This window comes from Microcaecilia unicolor, chromosome 5, assembly GCF_901765095.1.
Source record: "Microcaecilia unicolor chromosome 5, aMicUni1.1, whole genome shotgun sequence".
NCBI classification, from domain to species: Eukaryota; Metazoa; Chordata; class Amphibia; order Gymnophiona; family Siphonopidae; genus Microcaecilia; species Microcaecilia unicolor.
In genome coordinates, this window is record NC_044035.1 from 178773377 (window position 1) to 178797607 (window position 24231).

General features: G+C 44.2%; 1 protein-coding gene across 2 annotated transcripts in view; it reads right to left on the reverse strand.

Moving 5' to 3' along the window:
* PDPR (pyruvate dehydrogenase phosphatase regulatory subunit) overlaps positions 1 to 24231 on the reverse strand; it is a 275395-nt gene that overhangs the window by 161519 nt on the left and 89645 nt on the right. For both annotated transcript variants that reach the window (XM_030203621.1, XM_030203622.1), the window contains exon 7: positions 10026 to 10143. In XM_030203621.1, the coding sequence (XP_030059481.1) occupies positions 10026 to 10143 (118 nt within the window). The remainder of the gene's footprint in view (positions 1 to 10025; positions 10144 to 24231) is intronic.

Genomic DNA, 24231 nt, shown 5'->3' on the forward strand with positions numbered 1-24231 from the left:
CAAGCACCGCTGGTAGCCAATGTTACATAGTAATTTGCTCTGGTGCTGATGAGTGACATGCGGGTCATCTGACCCTGCCCAGAACCGGAGCACGAAATATTCAGGTAGCTGCACAGGTAACCTAGTAAAGCTGCATGAGATTGGAAAGCATAAGGAAAGCAGAAAGGTCTTCCCTCCCTCTCTAGGCCTATGAACACTATCTCTCTGTCATACTCAGATCCAACTCGTATCTCACACATTGCAATGTGTCTAAGCAAAGGAACCAGCCCACAATTGTTTTTATAACTATCTTTTATTGGGTTGTAACAACAATACTAATAGCTCTAGGACCTTTCCTAAAACAGATGCGAGTAAAATAATTTCACCAATGAGATCAGGTTGGCCCGTATTAACCCCATGCATTCCAGTGCAATAAAGTATCAATAATTCCTCCCATCACCTAGCTCATAGAGGAATCAAATGCAGACCTCACATCACTCTCCTCAGACTGTGCAACATGATATCTATAATTTATCCCTTATCATCTACTTTATTTAATGTTTTATTACTATCATTGGGTGTTCTTTTGGAGGAGGCTAATTTGACTTTCTTTATATATGCAGATGATATTTTGATTTTGTGCCCTGTTTATTTTAACTGGTCTGAAATATTTATGGGTATTATGAATTGTTACACCATAATAGAAAACTGGATCACTGCTCATAGGTTTAAATTCAATAAGGAAAAGACAAGATTTCTCTGGCTGGGGTTTGTGAATCATCCTTTTAGCTTTCTACAGTTTAATATTGGGACACATTGGGGTTTTTTTTTTCCATTTTAGAATTTTTTACAAGCCATTTATAAACTTGAGTAGGCAATACAGATACATATTTTGAAATCATAACATGCAAATAATAAAGAAAATTTTTTCACTCATCTTCCTTAGACCATAAGAATGGGGGATCACATGAAAGGAAAATAACAGGAGAAGTCTTAAGAGGAAAAGAAAAAAAACATTATAGCGGATGTATAGCTTAACACGCACCTATCCGTCTAAACATTATTCTCGACTAGAAGCTGGTATTAACCAGTAGCCAATTTCTTAACTTTGACAAATTCACTAAGATGTTCAGGTTGAAAGAATATGTACTTTATCCCTAGGTACTTTACCACACACTTACAGGGGTAATTAAGATAAAATGATGCCCCCAGAGCTAATGTTTCAGCTCTAAGAGCTAAGAAAACTTTCTGTCGCTCTTGAGTAGGTTTAGTCACATCTGGGAACATCCATACCTTTTTGCCCAAAAAAAGGGCTTTTGCATTTCTAAAGTATAAACGTTTAACCGATTCTAAGTCTTGCTCAAATACAAAAGTCACTATTAAAGTACATCTTTCAGAATCCTCGGTCATAGATGTCTCTAGAAACTCAGACAAATTCAAACTGTCCTTATTTTGATTTAAAGATTCAATGGTTCGTAATCCTGATTGAATTTCAGACACTTTTTTTGATTGAATATAGTATATCTTACTTATCGGGGGAAACATTTCAGGAGAATAATGTAAAAGTTTCTTGTAGATATTTCTTAAATGCTTCTAAATGGCTAACCACTAAGGACTTTGGAAAGTTCAAAAAATGTAATGTTAGTCTGCGGTGAAAGTTTTCAATCTGTTCTATTTTCCGATGAATAAAAGTCTTATCTTTAACAGTTGTTGAATTAAATTCCTGTAGAATCTTCATTTCTTGTTTAACTTCCACCAATTGAGAAGCAAATTCTTGTTTTGTATTTTCCATAGTGTTATAAAGTGAATCTACTTTACTCACAAGAGATGAGATTTCTTTTGAAGAATTGGCTACTGAGATGTCCAAACGCTGGAGAGCTTCCCAAATACTCTCCAGCGTCACCGCCCCAGGTTTAACAACTAGAGCTCTCAGCTCAGGAGTAGGGATTCCTCCCTTCTTCCCTCCATCGGGTTTCGCCGTCTCCATTCCTCGAACCACAGGTCCTTGTGCACCCGATCCCGGTCGCAAGAACCCCATCTGGAGAAGGCGCCTTTCGGGTTGGGGCGGTGGCTCGAGTTCCGGGGGAGAGAGTGACGTTGAGTCCCATGCCCTCATGGTCTCCTTCCAGAGAGGTTGCAGGACTATCCCCGGAAACCTGGGTAGGTGCCGTTGTGGCATATCTCTCCATTGTTTGCTGCCCTATGGAAGGCCTGGGCGTCCAGGTTCCTGCCTTAACCGTTCCCTTACGCTTTGTATGGGGCATTCTTAGAAGGTAAGAGTTTTCGGCAAGCTAAACTCCGGAGCTCACACAAGCCACAAACTAACGTGCCGCCATCTTGTCATGTGGTCCCCCCTAATATTGGGACACATTGTTTTCATTTTGATAAGTCAACAAGGGTACTTGGCATAGAGCTAGATAACATGTTTAGTATGCAATCTCATATCCATTTAATCGTTATTAATTCTTTTTCTTGTTGAAAACATTGTGATACATCAAGAAATATTTTACTACCTCCACCTTCAGATTAGTGGTTCCATCTTTAATCCTTTCTAGGATCGATTATTGTAACAGTGTTTTTTCAGTTTGTACCAAAGAATTGTTGCAAAGTCTACAAATAACACAGAATACGACAGACAAGCTGATTTATTCTCTGAATCAATTTGATTCAGTAACACCATATTTGTTTGATTTGCACTGGTTGCCAATGGAGTCAAGGGTGCAGTTGAAACTTGGGACTCTTGTTTTTAGGATATTGCATGGTGAGGCCCCATACTATCTTGTAAAAATGGTTAATATAGTTCCACTAGTTGTTAAGTCTAATCATTTAAGAGGACAACGTCTATTACACTTTCCGGGATGATTGCCTACTTCTATTTCTTATAAGGCAGTTTCATTTTATAGTTTACTGAAACTTGTTCAACCGCTTTTACTGAACGAGCAAGTCAAAGTGGTGTACAATCTACAAAACACATAGGAGGAAGGAAAAGAACTCTATTTTTCGACAGGAAAGAATAAAGCATTCACACAACACAGACTAGAAGAACAAAATAGCAGTGGGATATAGGTTGAAGTGGGAAGACAGTATTGACAACAAAACAAAATTAGGAGGGGAGGGGCAGGTGGCAAACCTTATGTGTCTGGGACTCAAAAAGCTTGTATAAAAAGCCAGGTTTTGAGCTGTGTCTTGAACTGTTTAAATGAGGTATTACAATGTAGTGAAAGTGGGAAGTTATTACAGATGCACGGCGAAAGAAAGAAGGAGAAATTAGGTCTTACCTGCTAATTTGCTTTCTTTGAGTCTCTCCAGACCAATCCCTACAAGTGGGTAATATGCACTCCTACCAGAAAAAGGCAGGCTGAGAATTACTAAGCAGTGCTTCTGTATAAGGGACTGTGCAACCCTGACCTGCTCAGCAGTTCGAATAGCCAAGGAACACCTAAAAAAAACTTCAACCACAAGAAACTGAACACTTAAAACACCACCAGAAATTGAGCTCCCAGAAGGAACTCCCCAGAAGGAAAAGAGCACCAAAAAGAATAACTGGAACAAACTAATAAAAAACATAGATGCAGATGTAATCCCCAACGGAAGAAATCTCAACGATCCCAGTGTTCCTGGGTGGGCTTGGGAATGGTCTGGAGAGACTCAAGGAGCGCAAATTAGCAGGTAAGACCTAATTTCTCCTTCCTTATCGTCTTCTCCAGACCATTCCCTACGAGTGGTAAGTACCAAAGCAGTACTTACCGAGGGTGGGAAAGTCCCCGGAGCAAGACAGACGCTCCAAAGGAAGCATCCTGTCGTGCCTGCAAGTCCAACCTGTAATGCTTGACGAAGGAATGCAGAGAGGACCAAGTCACCACCTTACAAATGTCCTGTGGTGGAATGAGAGAGTATTCTGCCAAGGAAGAAGCCTGTGCACGCGTAGAATGCGCCCGAAGAACCGCAGGCACCTGTTTCCCCGACAGCAGGTATGTGGAAGAAATTGCCTCCTTGATCCAACGTGCGATGGAAGCTTTATTTATTTAAGATCATTTATACCCCGCCTTTGCCGCAGATGTGCAGCCCCAAAGCGGCTTACAATGAACTCATAAAATAAATAGGTTACAAGGAGAATAGGAACGGAGAGGGGAATATAAATATAATCTAAAAATAAAGTAAAAAGTAAGTAGGGAAAGGAAAGCAAAGAGGGGAAAGGAAAAGGGAAAAAAGAGAAAGAAAGTCCGAAATCATGTCTTGACTCGCTGAATTTCAGTAAGGCAGGCGAAGAGGATAGTGAACCAAGAGGATGACAACAGAAGCCCCACCGCATCAACGATCCCAGTACACGCCATGGCCTGCAGGGCCGCTCTCCTTAATCCCCAGACGCCGAAACCGCAGCAGCGATCAGCTGGTGAGAAGGGGATTGCTGGCAGGAAACAGCTGGCCGGCGTCGAGACGGGACTCCTCCTCCGAAGCAGGAAGACAGCCGAGGAGGGGAAGCAGCACCGGAAAACACTCCCAGGCGGCGAGGCTCCGGTAGAGATCAGCTGCGATGTGGAGACTATCGGCCAGCCACAAAGAAAAACGGCGACGAAGATGGACATCGCAAGGAAGGCCCGTCGCACAGGGGCACCAATGGCCATGGAGACTCGATCGCTGCACTTCATCCTAGGCTGCAAGGGCGAACACCGAGGACCATCCATAGGTTCTGACGGTTCAGCAGGGAGCCAACGAAACAGAGCCAGCGACCTCAGCAAGGACTGCAGTGGAGAAGTGGAGGTCGAAAAGCTGCCGGCAGCAGCCACGGACCGATCAGGTGGGCCAAGACTCCGTGCAGCCAAGCACCGCCTCAACAAACAGGATGGGTCGGATCGTGGCCTAGCAATGGTTGGGCCGCAGGAAACTAACCGCGGAGACGGTGGTAAGTGCAATGTCCGCGGTCCGTCGAGGACAGAAACTACCCACTAGGTTTCTTGATGCTACACAGGGCAGGACTGGTCAGGTCAGGTCGCGAATAGGCACCGGTTAATTAAAGATGTTTCCAGAGCAGACCGTTAAACGTCCTGCTTAGCGGTGGCCATTTTATACAGTAGTAGTAGAAGTCGCCTCCCCTTTTCAAGGTCCCCCGACCAAGACCCAGAAGCAGTCGGACTTCCAAAAGTTTGCTCTCTGACGCAAATAGCACTGCAACGCCCAACAAACATCCAACTTATACAACCGAGGGGACTCATCCCCCAGGAAGGAAGGCAAGGAAACAGATTGGTTGACATGAAACGGAGAAATCACCTTAGGAAGAAAGGAAGGAACTGTTCGTATTACACCTTCTCCATGGTAAGGCCCAGAAATGGCTCACGATAGGACATAGCCTGCAACTCGGACATACACTGTGCCGAAGTGATAGCCACCATAAAGACCACCTCAACTGTAAGATCCTTAAGGGCTCAAACGGGGCTTGAACTAAAGCCGACAGCATCAAATTCAAGTCCCAAGGAGGGACCACTGGGCGCACAGGAGGCCACAATCGCTTAATCTCCTGGAAAAAATGAGACATCTGGATGAAGGGCTAGCGATTTCCCCTGAAGCGGACCCCGAAAACACACGAGTGCCGCCAACTGAACCCAAAGGGAGGACAGCAACAATCCTTTCGCCAGACCTCCCTGTAAAAATTCTAGTAGATGACCAATGGAGGCCCTCAATGACTGCACCTCCCGTTCTTCGCACCAAGCCTAAAAAAAAAACACCAACAACAAAAAAAAAACCACGCCAAACCCGAACATAAGCCAAGGAAGTGGACCACTTTCTGGAACTCAGAAGGGCACGCACCACTGAAACCAAGTAGCCCTTCTTCAACAGTCGTGCCCACTCAACAGCTGAGCCGTAAGCGAGAATCGAGCCATGTCGGGTATCCGGATGGGTCCCTGAACCAACAGACCCTCCTCCAAGGGAAGAGGAAGCGAAGCATCCACCTGCAATCGCACGAGATCCGCATACCATGGTCGACACGGCCAATTGAGAGCCACCAGAATCACATGACTGATGTGACCCTGGATACACTGAAGAACAAAACCGATGAGCTAAAAGGCAAACGGGGCTAACGCCCACTCCCCTGGATCCAGATGATGCCAACTTAGATAATCCACTTGTAAGTTGGATGCTCCCGCAATATGAGCTGTCGAGAGAAGCCGGACGTTCTGTTCCGCCCAGGCCATGATCAACGCCGCCTCCTGCACTAAGACAGAGTTTTTGGTTCTGGCACTGCTGGATCCCCCGGCATCTCCATCGCGACCTCCTCTACGGTTACCCCGAAAGGGCTGAAAGGACTGACTTCTATTCCAGAACCAAGTACGTTGAGAACCAGCACCTCAACACGGCCTATATCTGACAGCCTTCCTGAGGTGCCCTCGGACCGCAGACCGGGAAGCCAAGCGGGACCTATCCTCCAGAAGCCGAGCCCCTTTGTACTTGCCCAGACTCTTGACAGGTTTCTCCAACTCATCTCCAAAAAGAAGCTTACCCTGGAAAGGAAGCTGACTGACGTACTGGATGCTACATCCGCCGCCCAGTGACGGAGCCACAAGAAGTGACATTCCGACACTACTAGTGCCAGATTCCTCACAGAGGCCCGAACTAAGTCATACTTGGCATCCGCAAGAAAAGCGATATCAGCTGCCGAATGAGAAGAAGAGTCTGCCAGAACATCAGGGAGATGCTCAGCTCAACGAAAACAGGCTCGAGCCATATAGCCCCCACAGATGGCTGTCTGAGGGAGCTGATAAAGGCGAGCCATGGCACGACCGATTCGTAAATGCGAATCGGGAACTAGCCATTCTGTCTTCACCAGTTTCTTCAAATCCTCATAAGGAAAGGATTGTGGAGGTCTACGAACCCCCTTAATAAGCGGGTCCCCTTTTTGGGACAAATGAGAGGGAATCTTCTGACAATTTAAGCATCTGAAGTACCTCTGCCAACAGGAGCGCAGCTCTTGCCTTCTAAAAATGCATACTGCCGAAGGATCCTCACATAAGGGAGCCTCTGAGGGTTCATCCAGGGATCCTGCATCCCAAAACTATCCCCCCTCCGCCACCGTCTGAACCAAGGGAGAGAGCCTTCCCCAGATTATCTACACCAGTCAGACGCGGCCTTGGACCTGAGTGCCTCAACTGCAGACCCCAATGGCCGATCCCATGGAGGAGGGGCCGATGAACCCACTGCAACATCAGGAGAAATTCCTCTCTTCAGGCAATAAGCCTGATGGAGTAGCAGCACAAATTCTGGTGAAACGGAGCTGCTGAAGCCCCTGAGGAGTCCTGTCGCAACATCACCAGCAGCTCCTCAAAGAAAGAAGGGACCGGCGGTGGAGGAAGCAACATGGCGGACGTCTGCGCCATGGGAAGGAGCGCTCTGCACCTCCGATCTTTCAGCCGTCAGCCCAGGAATCATAGCTGCCCCTACCACCGCCAGAATACCCAAATCCGGCTCCTCCCCAGAACTGGGCCACACCTCCTTGCAAACCCTGCACAAGCCAGTGCTATGGGAGACCACGCAGCGCGCTAAACAGGCCGTGCAACGGTGTAGCTTCTCAGACTGCACCACCATCGGAGGAGGAAGGGCGGGAAGAAAAGCCCCTCTCGCAGGGACCAGGAATAGCATCCCACTACCAAACTCCCTGCAATTCTCCTAGATTGCCTTTTTTTTTTCTTTTTCAAGATTGCAGCTGCAAAAGCGACGACACCAAAAACCGGCACTGAGGAACCAAAGCGCCAACTGCCCCCCAGGCGTTTCTTATGTTTTATATATATACTAGTAAAAAAGGCTCGTTTCTGAAGGCAAGGAAACGAGCTCTAGGCAGGCAATTTCTCCCCCCCCCCCCCCTGTGCTGGCGAAAACCGCCCCCCCCCCCGCTGTTGTGGACTGCCTGTGCTGATGGGGGACCCAAACCCCCGATAGCTGAAGTGCTGTTGTGCCCTTCGCGTTACTTCCTCAAGCATCTTCTCTGGAAGTTGCTCTGCGTGTGTCTGATGTCAGACGCACGCAGAGAAGATGATTGAGGAAGCAACGCAAAGGGCACAACAGCACTTCGGCTGTCAGGGGTTTGGGTCCCCCATCAGCACAGGTAGTCCACAATGGCGGCGGGGGGCGGTTTTCGGCGGAAGGGGGGGGGGGGGTCGACAGGTTCGCGGAAGGGGGGGGTCGAGGGGGCCGTAGCGCGGGGAGTGACAGATGATTCCGAGGCAGGGGGAGGAGTAGGGAAACACTCCTCCCCTTGCCTTGGAATCAGCTGTCATGACATCAGTGATGTCAGTGCGTGTCTGCCTAGCAGGCCACCTCCAGGGAGCCACGGTCCCAAGCACAGAACATTGGAGGTGAGAATTATTATATAGGATATATATATTTTTTTTTTTTTTTAAGAGACCGGTGCTCTGTTCCCACCAGGGGCCTTGCCTGAAGGAACTTCTCCCAGAGAAGGGGGGAGAAGGCCAAGACGCACTGCTAAGGGCAGAGGGGAGGGGGAGGGGGGAGGGACCCGGAGCCCGGCGTGAACACCCTCCAAAAGAGGCGCAGGGGCAAAGAGCCCGAGACCAAGTAGCTGTTTCTCTTCCAAGGAGGTTTCTTTTTGTTCCTTTTTTAATTTTTTTACAAAACCACTAAGCAAGATCCCTAAAGGGAACCTGTAAACCTAACTAAAATCAAGGGGCCAACACCGGCACACCTACCTCTGCTGCTGGGAGACTGAGAAGTATTGAGCAGGTCAGGGTTGCACAGTCCCTTACACAGGAGCGCTGTTCAATAATTCTCAGTCTCCCTCTGCTGGTAGGAGTGCATATTACCCACTCGTAGGGAATGGTCTGGAGAAGAAAATAAGAAAGGCACAATTTCTAGTCGATTCAAGATACACAAATTTTGGGTTTGGAAGAATCAAACGATGGTCATTAATTGAACGAAGAACTCAAGTGGAGGAATATGGTATTGTTAAAGATAAGCAATCTGGAAGACCTATACAAAAAGCCTTAAATGTCAATACTACAACCTTGTAGACGATTTGTTGACGAACTGGTAACCAATGGAATTGTTATAGTAGGGGAGAAGTATGATCGTAGCAGTGTGCATGACAGTTCAGGTGAACAGTAGTGTTTTGAAAACATTGTAGTTTTTTGAGTGATGACTGAGGTAAACCAGTGTAAATGATATTGCAATAATCTAGACAAGAGATAAAAAGAGAAAAAAAAAGGGTAAGGAACTTGATTAATATCAAAATAATGGCGTATGGCCCTCAATCTTTGAAAATTCAGAAAACTGACCTTGAATAGTTGAGAGAATTGCGGAATGAACAACAATGCTGAGTCAAATATGATTCCTAAATAGCGGAAAGAAGAAACAGTAGTAATAGCGGTGTCAAACAAAGGAATAGGAGAAGACAGGGGTGTTAATGAACCAGGCAACTGTTTTTTCTGTACAGAGTACTTAATGATGGTCTTTTAGCCATGTTGCCACTGCATTAAGACATGATAGTATAGGTCCGAGGGGAAGTGGGGAACAGTAGAAGAATGTCATCTGTGTATACATGCACTGAGATACCAAACAATTGGATTAGGGTAACCAGTGAACTTAGAAAGAGATTGAACAATAAGGGAGAAGGACTACATCCTTGGAGAACACCACAGTGTAAGTTTTCTTTTTGTGAAAAGGTATCAGAGGCATGAACCTGGAAGGATCATTTTGACAAGAATGATGAAAACCATGATAACACTGAACCAGAGAGACCTAGAGAGGTTAAATGGGAAATTAGGAGAGAGAGGAAATTATTTATATTTTAGGAAGTCACTTAAGACTTTATTTCAGAAGTATTTTCAATGCATAGAAACTGGTCCTTAGTTGATGTTCTTTTATCTTTACTGTACCTATTAACATGTAGTTCATTTATATTTAACATGTATCCCGTTTGGAACTATTTATGATATTAGCGGGATATAAGTCCAGTATAATGTAATTCTATTCACCTTACTTTCTAAATCAAATAATTCAGTCTACATGTATTTCTATACAGAATGACAAAATATCCTTACTTGGTGTATTCTTCTGCAGAGGCTTCTGCAATGGTCGTGTCAGGAGATAGAAATGTTCACAGGCATGCAGTGGGATGCTAACTGGTTCCTCATTGGAAAGACCCAATTCATATGCCCACTGAAAACATTTAAAGACAAAAATCAAGGAGAAAGTGAACAAGGAAATCCAGTATATAACATTTAGATAATCTATATTGTCTCTACCTAGTTTTCCTTTCCATTTGGATCAGTTTTTCAAAGCCTGTGCGGAGAGGGCAGAGGAGAAAGCAAAAGAGGGGAGGGCAGGAACATGGAGCTCTTCTCCAATCTGCACTATCCTCATCCCCTGTCCTCCTATCCTAATTTACAGCTGAGGAGGAGAGCGGATGGATTATAGCGCAGACTGTTCTCTGTTCTGCAGCATCTGCTCCAATCTCACCCATTTCCCTCCTGTCCTTGAACAGTAGAAGGGCAAGTGCTGGATTAGGGAGCATAATGGCTTTTCTTTGCACTGCTCTGTTACAGGATCACCCCCTCCTTTCTATACCCGGCTCTGCTTGGGAGGGAATGAGTTGAAGCAGAAGGCAATTCCTTGGTGCCTAAGATTCAGGCACAAACAGAATCATGGCACAAGCCTTGTGAGCCCATAACTAACACCCATCTCTGCCTGCGGAATTCCATATTTCCACAAAGACCCTGCAATTTATGTCAATTTCCAAAGACTTTGGCTAAGAACTAGAGAGTTTCCAGGTATGTACACATGCTTTGCTTATGTTCATAATAATGGATCCAGGAATTAAACAGTATTCATGTACAACTTGTATAGACATTGCTTTCAAATATGAATATAAGTACTGTGCTTGGTCTCTGACTTGTACTCCTGTCAGTGAGGAAGGATTCCGTACCCCATCTTTCACCAGAGGACACACTATTACCCTAGATGAGGCACGGAATCCTTCCTCACTGACAGGAGTACAAGTCAGGAAATTGGTGGGATAAGGACTACACAGCTTGCAGTCATGCACCTGGAGACTTCAAAATATTACCAGGCAAAATGAAGTCTGGTGACGTGTGTAAGATTTAGTTTACACAATTTGTTAAAACACCTTTCGATATAATCATCAGCTTCAGAGATGCCTACCTTATCATGTAGCAGGCAACTATGGCTCAGAAACAGGGTATGCCCGAGTACAGATTATAAAGTTCATTAGGGAGATGGATGCATTTTGTGAAGATTGATAACCTGTCATCCTCTTAAAACATTTGTTACAGGTAGACAGCTTTGCCTACTCTAAGGATAGGCAATTTAACAACCCTCACATATGGAAACCCATAGCTACAAGCTGTCTTTATGAAAGACGTGGGGAAAGCATGTACAGCACAGCTCATAAAATCCTTTCCAACCCCTCTGTGTGTGTCTATGTGTCCCTCTATTGTACTATTGGAAATGTTTTGTTTTTCATATTTCCAAAAGTACAATAGTACATTATCCATGAAGAAAACCAAACGTATAGAAAATCTACAAACCCCTCGCTCTCACCCCTTTATTTTCGCATCTAAGGAAATTATGGCATTTATCTGATAGAACCTGGTGTACGTATTGTACACCAGGTTCTATCAGATAAATGCCATACAGATTCAGATTCAGGATGTGACTGTACATACGAGACGGTAAGGTTAACCACAAAGGTGGCCTAGAATTCTTGTCCCCTGGGGCTTTAAAAGTCAGACATGCCCTGGTGCTCCAAGCACATTTGTGTGATTAAATAAGCACACCATCTAGATAAAAAAAGGTCCTGCAGATGTCAACCCAAGTGCACAAATTTGCTTTGAGTCCCAACAAAATGGAATATTGAAGAAACCTCTTAAAACCTACAAGTATCAATCCATTAAAGGTGAAGGTACCAAACAAAATCAAAGCATCCCTTGTGAGCTGTACATTCCAGAGCTTCCATATCTGATAAAGGAGACGGTGCCAAAATCTGCTAACCGCTGTACAGTTTCAAAACATATACCCAAGAGTCACTGGGCTCGGCATCACATCAAGGGCACTTGGAGTGAGGGCTCAAGTCAGCATTATGTGCTCTGAAAGGTGATACGTAGTCGAAGTACAAATTTGTATATCATTTCCTGATGTAACACATTAAATAAACAGGTTCGAAACTGTTGTATATAAATTTGCGGGTGAACTCCAGCAATTATACAATTTAAAACCCACTAAAAAAAACAGAGTACATTTTTGCACAAGAGCAGCATAATCTATATCAGGCGTCAAGTCCTTTAAAAATGTACGATGGTTTGCCAGAGGCACATGTTGATATCCCAAAGTATATGCATTAGCTAATGTTTTTCTTTTTTTTTATTGTTTTATTTATTAATTTTAAAACAATACAATGCTTATAGAAACATACAACAATGTATATTATTGGAATGAAGGAAAACAAATGTGACAGTGGGCTGATAAAAGTAAAGCAGAACAGTACATGCAACATACATTTAGGGAGTTGAATTCCTTTTACAAGGTTATGTGGAGGGGCATAATCGAACGTCGCTGGCCAAATATATTGCTGGCGATCTATGTTGGCGGCGGCGCTACAGCTGACCGGAACCGTATTATCGAAAAAGATGGCTGGCCATCTTTTTTTTTCGATAATACGGTTTACCCCAGCCAAATGCCTTGGAGTTCACCGGGTTTGAGATGGCCGGGTTTGTTTTTCAGCAATAATGGAAAAAAATGCCAGCCATCTCCAACCCGGCGAAATCCAAGGCATTTGGTCGTGGGAGGAGCCAGCATTTGTAGCGCACTGGTCCCCCTGACATGCCAGGACACCAGCTGGGCACCCTAGGGGTCAGTGCGGTGGACTTCAGAAAAACCTCCCACATGCATAGCTCCCTTACTTTGGGTGCTGAGCCCCCCAACCCCCCTCCCCCCCCCCAAAAAAAACCCCCACTACCCACAAATGTACAACACTACCAAAGCTCTTAGAGGTGAAAGGGGCAACTACATGTGGGCAGAATGGATTTTGGAGGGCTTCCATTACCAGCACAAGTGTTACAGGTAGGGAGGGATGGACCTGGGTCCGCCTGCCTTAAGTGCACTGCAGTACCCACTAAAAGTGCTCCAGGGACCTGCATACACGCAGGCCTCTAGGACTTGTTGCTGCTGTAGAACCTTGGCACACCAGTTGACACCTGAAGACTAATCTCTTTGAAAAAGTCCTTAATTTGAATAAGCACGTTTACTCACAGTTAACTGCAGATCAGAGGTTGTGCCCCACTGGCAAAGAGTCTCCCTGGTACAGAGATTAGCAGTAGGTCAGAGCTGGCAGAATGGTGTACAATGCCCTCTTTCACCCACATTCAAGGTAATAACATTCTCTAACGTGGGTAACACATGAAAGGGATCTAAAACTGGCTTACAAAAATGGCCACTACCTCATGGACTACCGGAAACAAAACAGGGCACACTCTGATCCTGTTAGCAGGGGGGAAAAGCACCATGGGAGTACAGCCCAGTACCCTACACCCACCACAATGCATTGCTGATGTGACTGCAGGGCACCTAACAGAAAAGGTGTCACACTCACCCGAGAGTCACATCGCAACCAGGGAAAGGCTGTCTGAGGATACAACGCATTCTGCTGTCATGGAGGTGGGTACGGCATTTGAGGCTGGCAAAAAAGGTTTTTAGTTTTATTTTTTTAGTATGGGAGGGGGTTGGTGACCACTGGGGGAGTGTGGGGAGGTCATCCCCCATTTCCTCCAGTGGTCATGTGGTCATTTGGGGCACCTTTTTGAGGCTTGGTCGTGAACATAAAAGGACCAAGTAAACCCAGCGATATACTGCTTATCGCCATTTTTTTTTCCATTATCGCCGAAAGCCGGCCATCTGGAAGCCACGCCCATGCCCACTCATGTCCCGCCTTCGCTTCACCACTGACACGCCCCTTTGAACTTTGGCCGGCGACGCGACGGGAAAGCGGCGATGTTGGCAAAAAAGCGGCTTTCGATTATACCGATTTGGCCGCTTTTCCGAGATCGCCGGCCATCTCCCGATTTATGTCGGAAATTGGCCGGCGATCACTTTCGAAAATGAGCTGGACAGCCGTCTAGCAGCGACCATGTTTTATAAAAAGACGAAATGTGACCAAATCTTATGGCAGCTATTTCCTCATATCGCATATACGAACACAGCAAGTTCCAACATTCATGAAAAGAAACAAGCTTATTAGTTTTCCAATGCAATGCAATCAGATGAAGAGCAAGAGAAATCATTAAATTAAACAATTTGACATATTTTTGAGGAATTAACAGGCCAGGAGTTGAAGCCTTAAGGATTAGTATTTTAAAGGACAGAGTATCTTGAATTATAAATATTTTCTGAGTGGTGCCCCAAACTGAATGCCAGTATGACTGGAGGTTACAACAGGAAAAAAAGCAAATGATCTAGTGAACCCACTTCAGACTGATATGACCAGCATAGATTTGATGCACTTCGTTTTATTTTAGCAAGCTTTACAGACATCTTTTTACAAATAGCTAATGTTTTTCTAACATCTTCTGTGAGGTCTGTCCACAGTAAAGACAATACTTTAATTGTAAATAGGCAAAGTAATGCATGGGCAATAAAGTGAATTCTCTCTGTAGTTCTAGAAACGTTTTGAGTTTACCTTCCTCAGTCAAAACTTGAAATAAAAATTTTAAGCCATGAGTCGCCCAATATGTAAATACACTATGACCCATTCCTGACAAAAATGCAGGGTTAAAGCACAAAGTCACAGCGAAAGAGACAAGATGGATGATGTCAAGAAACTTCTACTGGACTCGAAAAAGTTCACAGCAAAAGTTTATTAATAAAACCTGAACTCGACACGAGTTGTGTTTCGGCCACTCTGGCCTGCCTCAGGAGTCCCTGGATATTATTGCTATAATGTCTTCTGGAAGAAGACATGATCTTCGAAAAATGTGTGCAGCAGAATGAAGCTGTGAATCAACTATCTCCTTGACTTGAAAGTGCATCATCACAACAAGACGAGCACAATCGTAAAACCATATCACATAAAGAAAGGTAAAGGGTTACATATGCTAAAAAATAATGACTTAGGCAAATCCACCTCCATATCGCACAACCAGTCTTAAAGAAAGGGTACTTTGTGAATGCCCCTGGAGGCAAACTTCCTGATGTGTACAGAGCCAACGGGGTTCTTGGATCACGTTGAATAGGTGGATCCTTACCCATAAAAAGAGAGGATAAGATCGTCAGAGGTGCAGCTTCACCTTAGTGTCCTCCAACAAAGATAGTACATTTCAACTATATAACTTTGATAATTCTATTGGTAATTCCACCCCTAAATACTTTATGGCTGTTTCCCATGGTAATGGAAAGTCCTCAATTCAGGAAGTATGCACAGTTGACAACACAGAGAAAATCTTGAATTTATTCAAATTAAGGGAAAATCCAGAAAATGCCCCATACTCCTGTACAGTCTGCAACAGGTATGAAAAAGCCTGTTGGGGATTTGTTAAAAGTATAAGAAGATCATCTGCATATACTAATGCCGTCACAGAATGCACCTGTATGGTTAGCCCCGTAATCTATGGATTTCACATCGTAATACGATACAAGGGGATGATCATTGCATTGGCCCAAAAAACTCTTCCAACCAAATATCCACCCAAAAGAAGTACAGTCAGGATGCCCAGCCTTCATCCCAAACCGCTGAGATATATTATATCTGTAAAGAAGTCACCAGTATATGAAAACAATATTAAAGCCCCAATGCAAGTATGAACCCCAAATCTCAAAACGTTTTCCAGACCAGTAAACCAATATTGAAATACCTGCTCCCACCCATCCACCCTGTCCCATCAAACCTGCAAAAAGAAAGGTGATTCGTACTTCTGCCACAAACATGGGCTGTAGCACTAGGATCACAAACTGCAAGAAGCTTCCCTGCTCCAGAGATATATGCACTCCCTCTTAATTTATTTATCAAGACATAATATGGCTTTTAAATAATAACACTTGGGCATAAAAAAACTATGGCTACCTCTATCTCTGTTCATATTCAATGGTCATATCCACAGCTCAGCATTGAGGAAGACGAGGCCAGAGCCTCCATTCAACCAAAAACTTTGATCAGCTAGCTGAGGTACTAGGACAATGGGACTGATTCAGCTGGTTTATGAAGTCCTGCGCCTTGTACACTATGTCGAATAATTGCCACCTGCAGTCATAGTAAACTTTCAGCAATGCAGGATAGATCACAGCATGAAAGCGGACACCTTTATCTGCCAAAGTGTAATATATGGGGTGTAACTTCCATCGTTTGTCCACCAGATCTACTGAATAATCTTGAAATATGGAAATTGGAAGAGTGTCATAGGTAAAAGAACCCAGCTTTGCTGATAACTATGAAACTTCGCTATCACTATGCATGGTTGCACCGAGCCTTCTCCACATCGGCCCATGCAGTGCGCTCTTATCAAGATGTACAAACTCCATTCTTCCTCACAGCTGAAAATTGGTCATTAACCAGTCCCTCTAGCACCGACAGAATGCTAGTATCAGGAATGGCCTCCAGGAAGCCCAGAAAACGCAAATTTTCTCTTCTGGACTGGTTTCCAATTCTTCAATCCTGTCATGCTGCTTCACAGCCTACGCATGTAAATCCGCAAGCTGGACCTTCATGGCATGTCTTCCACAGTGCATGCTCTAGTTTCAAGAGCTGCGGTACAACCAGTGACCTCCGATAAATGTGTCTCCAAATTCGACATCTGTTTGGAGATGCACTCCAGTTTGAGGTCCAAGATTTTTGAGATAATGCTGAAGCTGTAAATTGAGAAGCCGCGGTTCCCATTCTATCCGCCATGTTTCCCTCTGTGGGCTTCAAACATTCTCTCTCTTTCCTGAGAGATTTTCCTGTCAACACATCTCCCTCTCATGGGAGATATTTGTCCATAGGTTCCCCCAAGCATTGGGAAATTCATTTTTAATCTATAGAGTGAATTCAAGCACATTATTTGTATTCCAGAGTGTATTCAGAGCTAGCAGTAGACACATCTGCACTAGCCCGCTGCACCATGTGATGATCTCCCTGCGGTTTCACCAAAACTTTAATAAACATAAACAAACATACACGGTTGGGAGTATAGAGTCTGGAACAAAATCAAGGGAGCTTATTGTTCAGAGGAGAGGTGAAGAGGTCTATCGCTTGGGTTCCCCACTGCTGGAATATTCAACAAGCTACAGGCATGCTGAGGAAACATTTGTGATGCTGAAGAACTCTGCTCAATTTGTCTACCACAGCATTCTGTTTGCTGGCTGGGTGCCACAGAATTCTGTTTGCTGGCTGGGTAAACTAATCCACAGATCCCACTTCACCGTAGAAACCGTAGCCAAGTCCATAACACCCCAGCTTGAAATCGCCTCATTTAGAATCCACAACACAACCTTGCTTGATCACCTAAACAGTGTATTGTTTTACAGACCACCAGGGAACTGGTACGACTGCCAATCACATTTCATGAACTTTATATCAAACACCTGTGTATCTAACTCTAACTTACTTATAATAGGTGACATAAACCTACACCTAGAAGACCCCAAATCTACCAACGCACGTGAATGCATGGAATTCCTCCAATTATGGGGCCTTAATTGGCCACAGATGCAACCAACCCATGTCAAAGGGCACACACTCGACCTCATTACATATAAACTGACTTCTGACCTGAACCTAGCACAATCGATACAAGATGGACTGAAATACCATGGTCAGGCCACCACAAATTAAACCTATCCCTACAATGGCGAAAAAAAGGCTCACATCATACACATGAACGTACAACTTACACCACGAGAGACAAGGCAAACTCTGAAATATTTTGGCAACAGACATACAACAATGAATGGACAGCACAAACGGACTCAGTACACTATCTCCTAAATTGGGATAACAGATGCAGAAGCATATTAGATGAAATAGCACCACTACAAACAAGAACCTCACGTAGACACAATTCGATACCATGGTTTAACGAAGAACTGAAAAAACTAAAAACACAAACCAAGAGGCTTGAACAAGCATGGACAAAAATAAAAGATGTAAACACATTCAACGCATGGAAACAAATGCAAAGAAAATATAAATATGCAATAAGACAAATGTGGGAAAATGTGGGATAGAAATGCACTAAAATAAAATAAATAAATAAACTAAAAGGTCTTATTTCAAAACCAAGATAGGACCAGATTACAAAGACACGCATAAATTATATCAACTTGTGAACAAACTAATAGATACCACGCTGGTCACCACAACTAACACAGACATACCATCTGCAGACAAACTCGCTAAATACTTCAATGAAAAAATTACAAATCTACGCACTACATTACCACAGAACTCCACTGACGTCGAAAAATTCATGGACTACATGGACCCAATCCACGGTGAATACCCAGCAGACTGAATCTGGACGAACTTCGCTTTACTCACCGACGAAAGCGTAGCCCAAGCGATCAACAGGTTCGCCAAATCCCACTGTAAACTGGACACATGCCCCAACTATCTAATAAAATCAGCCCCTCAACGCTTCATAGCAGACATCACATCACACCTAAACTACAATGCTGCAACATGGACTCTTTCTTTCCCAAGGACAAAGACAACATACTACTTACCCCAATACCTAAAGATCCAAAGAAAAAAGCAAACGAAATCACCAACTATCGCCCGGTAGCATCCATCCCCCTGGCAGTCAAACTGTTGGAAAGCATGGTAACCAAGCAACTTACCGACTACTTAAACAAATTCTCAATATTACACGAATCACAATCAGGATTTCGCTCCAACCACAGCACCGAAACAGTAATAATCACTCTCCTAACCAAATTCAAACAAGAAATTGCAAAAGGTAAATGTATACTCCTACTACAATTCCACATGTCTAGTGCATTCGATATGGTAAACCATAAAATACTACTAAACATCCTAGAATATTTTGGGATCGGTGGAAGGATACTCAGCTGGATTAAGGGCTTCCTAAATACACAAAGTGATATCAAATTCGAATATCTCATCACCATGGAGACCAGATTGCGGAGTACCCCAAGGCTCACCGCTATCGCCGACCCTCTTTAACCTAATGACCCCACTTGCCAAATCCCTATCCAAACAAGGCCTCAACCCATACATTTACGCAGACGATGTCACGATTTACATCCCGTTTAAACACGATCTAACAGAAATCACAAACAAAATCGAACTCAGCCTGCAAATCATGAACTCATGGGTGGATGCATTTCAACTAAAACTCAATGCAGAAAAAATACACTGTCTCATCCTCTCATCACAATACAATACGAACAAACCAACCAGTATAAACACCCCAGATTACACTCTTCCTCTCTCAGACAGCCTGAAAATTCTCGGAGTCACCATCAACTGAAACCTTACGCTAGAAAGCCAAGCAAAAATTACAACAAAGAAAATGTTCCACTCAATGTGGAAACTCAAACAAGTAAAACCTTTCTTCCTGAGGGAAATATTCCGCAGCTTGGTACAATCAATGGTGCTAAGTCACCTAGACTACTGTAATGCAATCTATGCCAGATACAAAGTACAAATCATAAAGAAACTTCCAAACAGCCCAAAACACCAGAGTCAGACTCATATTTGGAAAAACGAGATACGAAAGCGCCAAACCCCTACGTGAAAAACTGCATTGGCTCCCAATCAAAGAACGAATTGCATTCAAAAACTGCACTCTGGTTCACCAGATTATTCACGGCGAGGCCCCGATCTACATGGCAGACCTAATAGATTTACCAACCAGAAACACAAAATGTTCAGCACATACATACCTAAATCTCCACTACCCAAGCTGCAAAGGACTAAAATATAAATCAACATATGCATCCAGCTTCTCCTACATAAGCACACAACTATAGAATGCACTACCAAACGTCTTGAAATCAATGCAAGACCTAACAATTTTTCAGAAATCATTAAAGACCAATTTGTTCAAGAAGGCATACCATAACGATCCAACCTAAACACCCGGAGACCCCGCAACACAACGAAACTTGTACCAGAAAAGGGCACTTAATTCTTCCTCCCTAACCACCTAATTCACCTTGACTTAACGCAATTACCACTCTATCTATCATATCAGCCATCACGTTACTATGTAAGCCACATTGAGCCTGCAAATAGGTGGGAAAATGTGGAATACAAATACAACAAATAAATAAAATAAATAAATAGCTCCTACAGAGATGTTTCAAGAAGCTGCCTAAGTCCATATCTGGAATGCTTATCGACAGAGATTTATGTGTTACATTTGTATCCCACCTTTTCCCCACTTATTAGTAGGCTCAAAGTGGCATACACAGTTCCAGACAGGTGGTTACAGACTCTGGTGTGAACAAATATAGTAAAGGGGTACTATTACAGTGACAAGTACAGTAAAGAAGTATCGGTAAATAGGTTGGGGTGATTCAGACAAAATGTTAGGGTGTGATCATAAGTCCATTCTTCTATTCACCACCTTGGAGATCCTACTGTGGAGTTCCTCAGGGCTCCCCTCTGTCACCTACCCTCTTTAACATTATGATGTCTCCGCTTGCTACGGCCCTATCCAACCATGGCCTGAACCCATTCATATATGCAGATGATATAACCATCTACATTCCCTTCCGCTCTTCTTTAACTGAAATCTCTGACGCAATACAGACCAGCTTTGACATCATGACCAGTTGGGCGAGCACATTCAAGTTCAAGCTTAATAAGGAAAAAACCCAAAGCATCATTCTCTCCTCCCAATTCAATAAATCCATCCCAGGCACGATTTCTGCACTTAACTTCTCCATCCATATGACAGATAGTTTGAAGCTCCTTGGTATCATTCTGGACTCCCACCTGTCCCTTGACCTTCAGATCTCAGCTATTATGAAACGAATGTTCCTCTCCATGCGCTCACTCAAATGTGTCAAGCAGTTCCTTCCATTTGATCTTTTCCAGACTCTATGCCACTCTCTAGTGTTGAGCCACTTTGACTACTGCAATGGGATTTACACCGGATGCAAAGAGCACACCCTTAAGAAACTCCAGACGGTGCAAAACACGGCGGCAAGATTGCTATTTGATGCATCTCGATTTGAAGCAGCAAAACCTCTAAGAGAGAAGCTCCACTGGCTCCCGATAAAAGAGTGCATCCAATTCAAAGTCTGTGCCCTGACCCACAAGATTGTCTACGGGGTTGCTCTAGTTTATATGTACAGCTTGATTGATCTCCCTCCCCAAAATTCCATAAAACCATCTCACACATATCTAAATCTCCACTATCCTAACTGCAGAAATCTCCGTTACAAACTGCTCTTCGCCTCCTCTTTTTGCTTTGTGAGTCCTCACTATTGGAATGCTCTACCATCATCATTAAAAGAGACTTCTGACCATATTTTGTTCAAGAAACTCCTCAAGACTTATCTCTGTGATAAAACTTACTCCGCAGTTACTTAACTTCCTGCCGTCCCTTGCTGTTTCCCCTGTTGTTGCCCCCCCCCCCCCCCCAGTTGATCCTTATTCTCTGTCCCATCCTTGCATTGGTATGATGTAATTTCTCTGTTGTTAGCCACATAGAGCCTGCTATGTTGGGATATAAATGTTCTCAATAAATAAATAAATTACTTGATCGAGTACGTGGTGCTGGAAAGTTTTGAGGGCGTTCCAGACTGCTCACAATTCTAGGAAATTGATATGTCGTTTCTTTGAGTAGAAATTTGTTTAAATCTCGGTCGAGAATTGGTCGTACTCCCTCTCCCCCCCCCCCCCCCCACTCCAGTCTTTTTTAGTATGAGAAAGTATCTGGAGTAGACCCTCAACTCTTCTCCAGCAGAGGAACTGGTTCTATTGCACTCTGCCAGAGGAGGACAGAGAGCTCCTCTCAATGTACTATCATCTGGAGGGAGTTCAAAAGAGACTCCTAGGTGAATGGTCAGGAACTCTTTTTTCCCCAATGCAAGCTGTGCTGTATGGTATATAGCACCTGGTTTGAGCTTATGAACGGCCACCTCTGCTGAAAGAGGATAAGTCTTCCTCCAACCAGTAGGAGTCTGAGGTTTTTGCCCACGCTGCTGCCACAGATGTGAGCACTGGGTCATAGTCCTTTCAGCTGGAGAAGTGGGAGTGTAACGATACTTAGAAGTATAGTAATTGGAGTGTCCAAATCCTTCTGCAAATCTTCTAGAAGAGGCAGCAGACGTCTGCAGCCTGGATAGAGTTTTAATAGTATCTATATGTTTTTTAGTTAGGTCAGCCACTTCCTCAAGTTTGTCACCAAATAAGTCATCTCCACGACAAGGGACATCTACTAGACACTCCGAGACAGCAGATTCAAAGTTAGAGACACTGAGCCAGGAAGACGCCGCATTGCTACTCCTAAGGCAGAAATGCGAGAAGAGACATCAAAGGCAAAGGTCTGTCTTGCTAGATATTTACAACAATCTAGAAGTTTCATGTGAAGCTTGAGGAACTCGTCAGCCTTTTCACGAGGAAGGAAGTCTGCAAAGGAGAGCGTATTTTGTATTAGAAACTTTAAGTAAGCTGTGAAATAAAGTTGATAATCTAATGTGTGATTAGCACTGAGGCCTGAAAAGTTCTTCTGACAAAAAACACACACACAAAAAGTCTAGTGGTCTAGCTTCTCTGCCTGGAGGAGCATAAGCATGAGATCTTCCACTGCGATTATGTTTTAAAGCAGATTCCACAACTAAGGAATGATGGGGTAACAGTTTTTCAAACCCTGTACATTTCTGCATCCTGTACATTGCATCAGTTTTCTCTTTGGAGCAACTTGACTGTCAGTGAAGTCTCCCAGTTTTTGATCAGAGTATTCTTCATAACTGTATTGTGATAAGTAAGAGGGTGTCCTATCCGGGGTAGGCCACTAGAGGGCGCTAGTAGGAGAATACGTGGAGGTCGCTAGGACCGGGGAGAGCCCTGGGATGTCCACAGGTGTAGGAGGTTATGGGCTGGGTCCTGTGTAGCTAATTAACCACTTTAGACCCCACCTGAGTGGAAAGGAAGAGAAGTGAGCTGGCAGCAGAAGAAGAGAGATCCCCCTGGAAGATACTGGCTAACCCTATGGACTTGTGGTGGACTGTGGGTCCAAAGGAGATCAGCAGGCTGGAAATCTTGGGGTAAGAAGTACCTAAAGCATTAGTATTTGACTGTGTGTCCTCAGTACTTATAGGAACTGTGTGTTCAGTGAAAGGACTGTGTGTCCCAAGAAGAAAGGACTGTGTGTCCAGAACTGTGTGTTCAAAGAAGGGGGGGCTGTGTGTCCCAGTACTGAGAGAAGCAGGCTGCAAAGCCTGGGGTTAGAAGTCCCCAAAGTATTGAAGCTAGTACTGAGCCCATGTATCTGTGTGGGGAGGCTCAGTGTGAAGATCTATGAAAGCATAAAGTATTAAGCTAGAAGTGTGCCCAGGGGCTGGAATAAAGAGTTGCCTGAGAAATATGCAGTTGGTGAGACCTGTTTAATTTGCCTATTGAGAACCAGGTCACCCTGAGCGAGAAGGGGTAGCACACTAATTTGCATATGATCTGCATATTGAGCACCAGGTCACCCTGAGTGAGAAGGGGGATATCACAGTATGAAGTGGAACACTGATTCCTTCTCTAGGAGGACAGTCATAATCTAGAACCTCAAAGAGTTCTGAACAAGGTTCTTCTTCTGTCTTCAATCTGAAAATTATGTCTTGGGCTATCTCACGGATGAAGCCGGGAAAGGATATATTTTCTGAAGACTTATGTCTCTCAGGTGGCAGAAAAGGATCAGCTGGAATGCCATAGGACTCCTCAGCTGAGAGATCCGGTGGGTCCTGCTCCATTTCCCAGGAGAGGTCCGAGTCTGATTCTTCAAAGTACTGTTCTTGGGAAATACATGGAAGAGTGTGTCGATTAATGCATCAGCTCTGCATTGGACTGCATTGAAGCAGGTGAGTATCCAAGGCTAGAGAAAGTTCCTCTGTCAATGTCAACATGTGTTGGTAGGGTTCATAGTGTCCTCGACAGTCAATGCCAACCAGTGTGCGGGACCTCTCCCCTGAATGCCTCTCTAATGTATCTATGGGCTGGGATGAGGCTAGAACAAGCATTCTTTAAGCCTGAATAGACTGCGTATGCAGTAGCCCTGAAAACTCCTCTTTGAGCATAGCCTG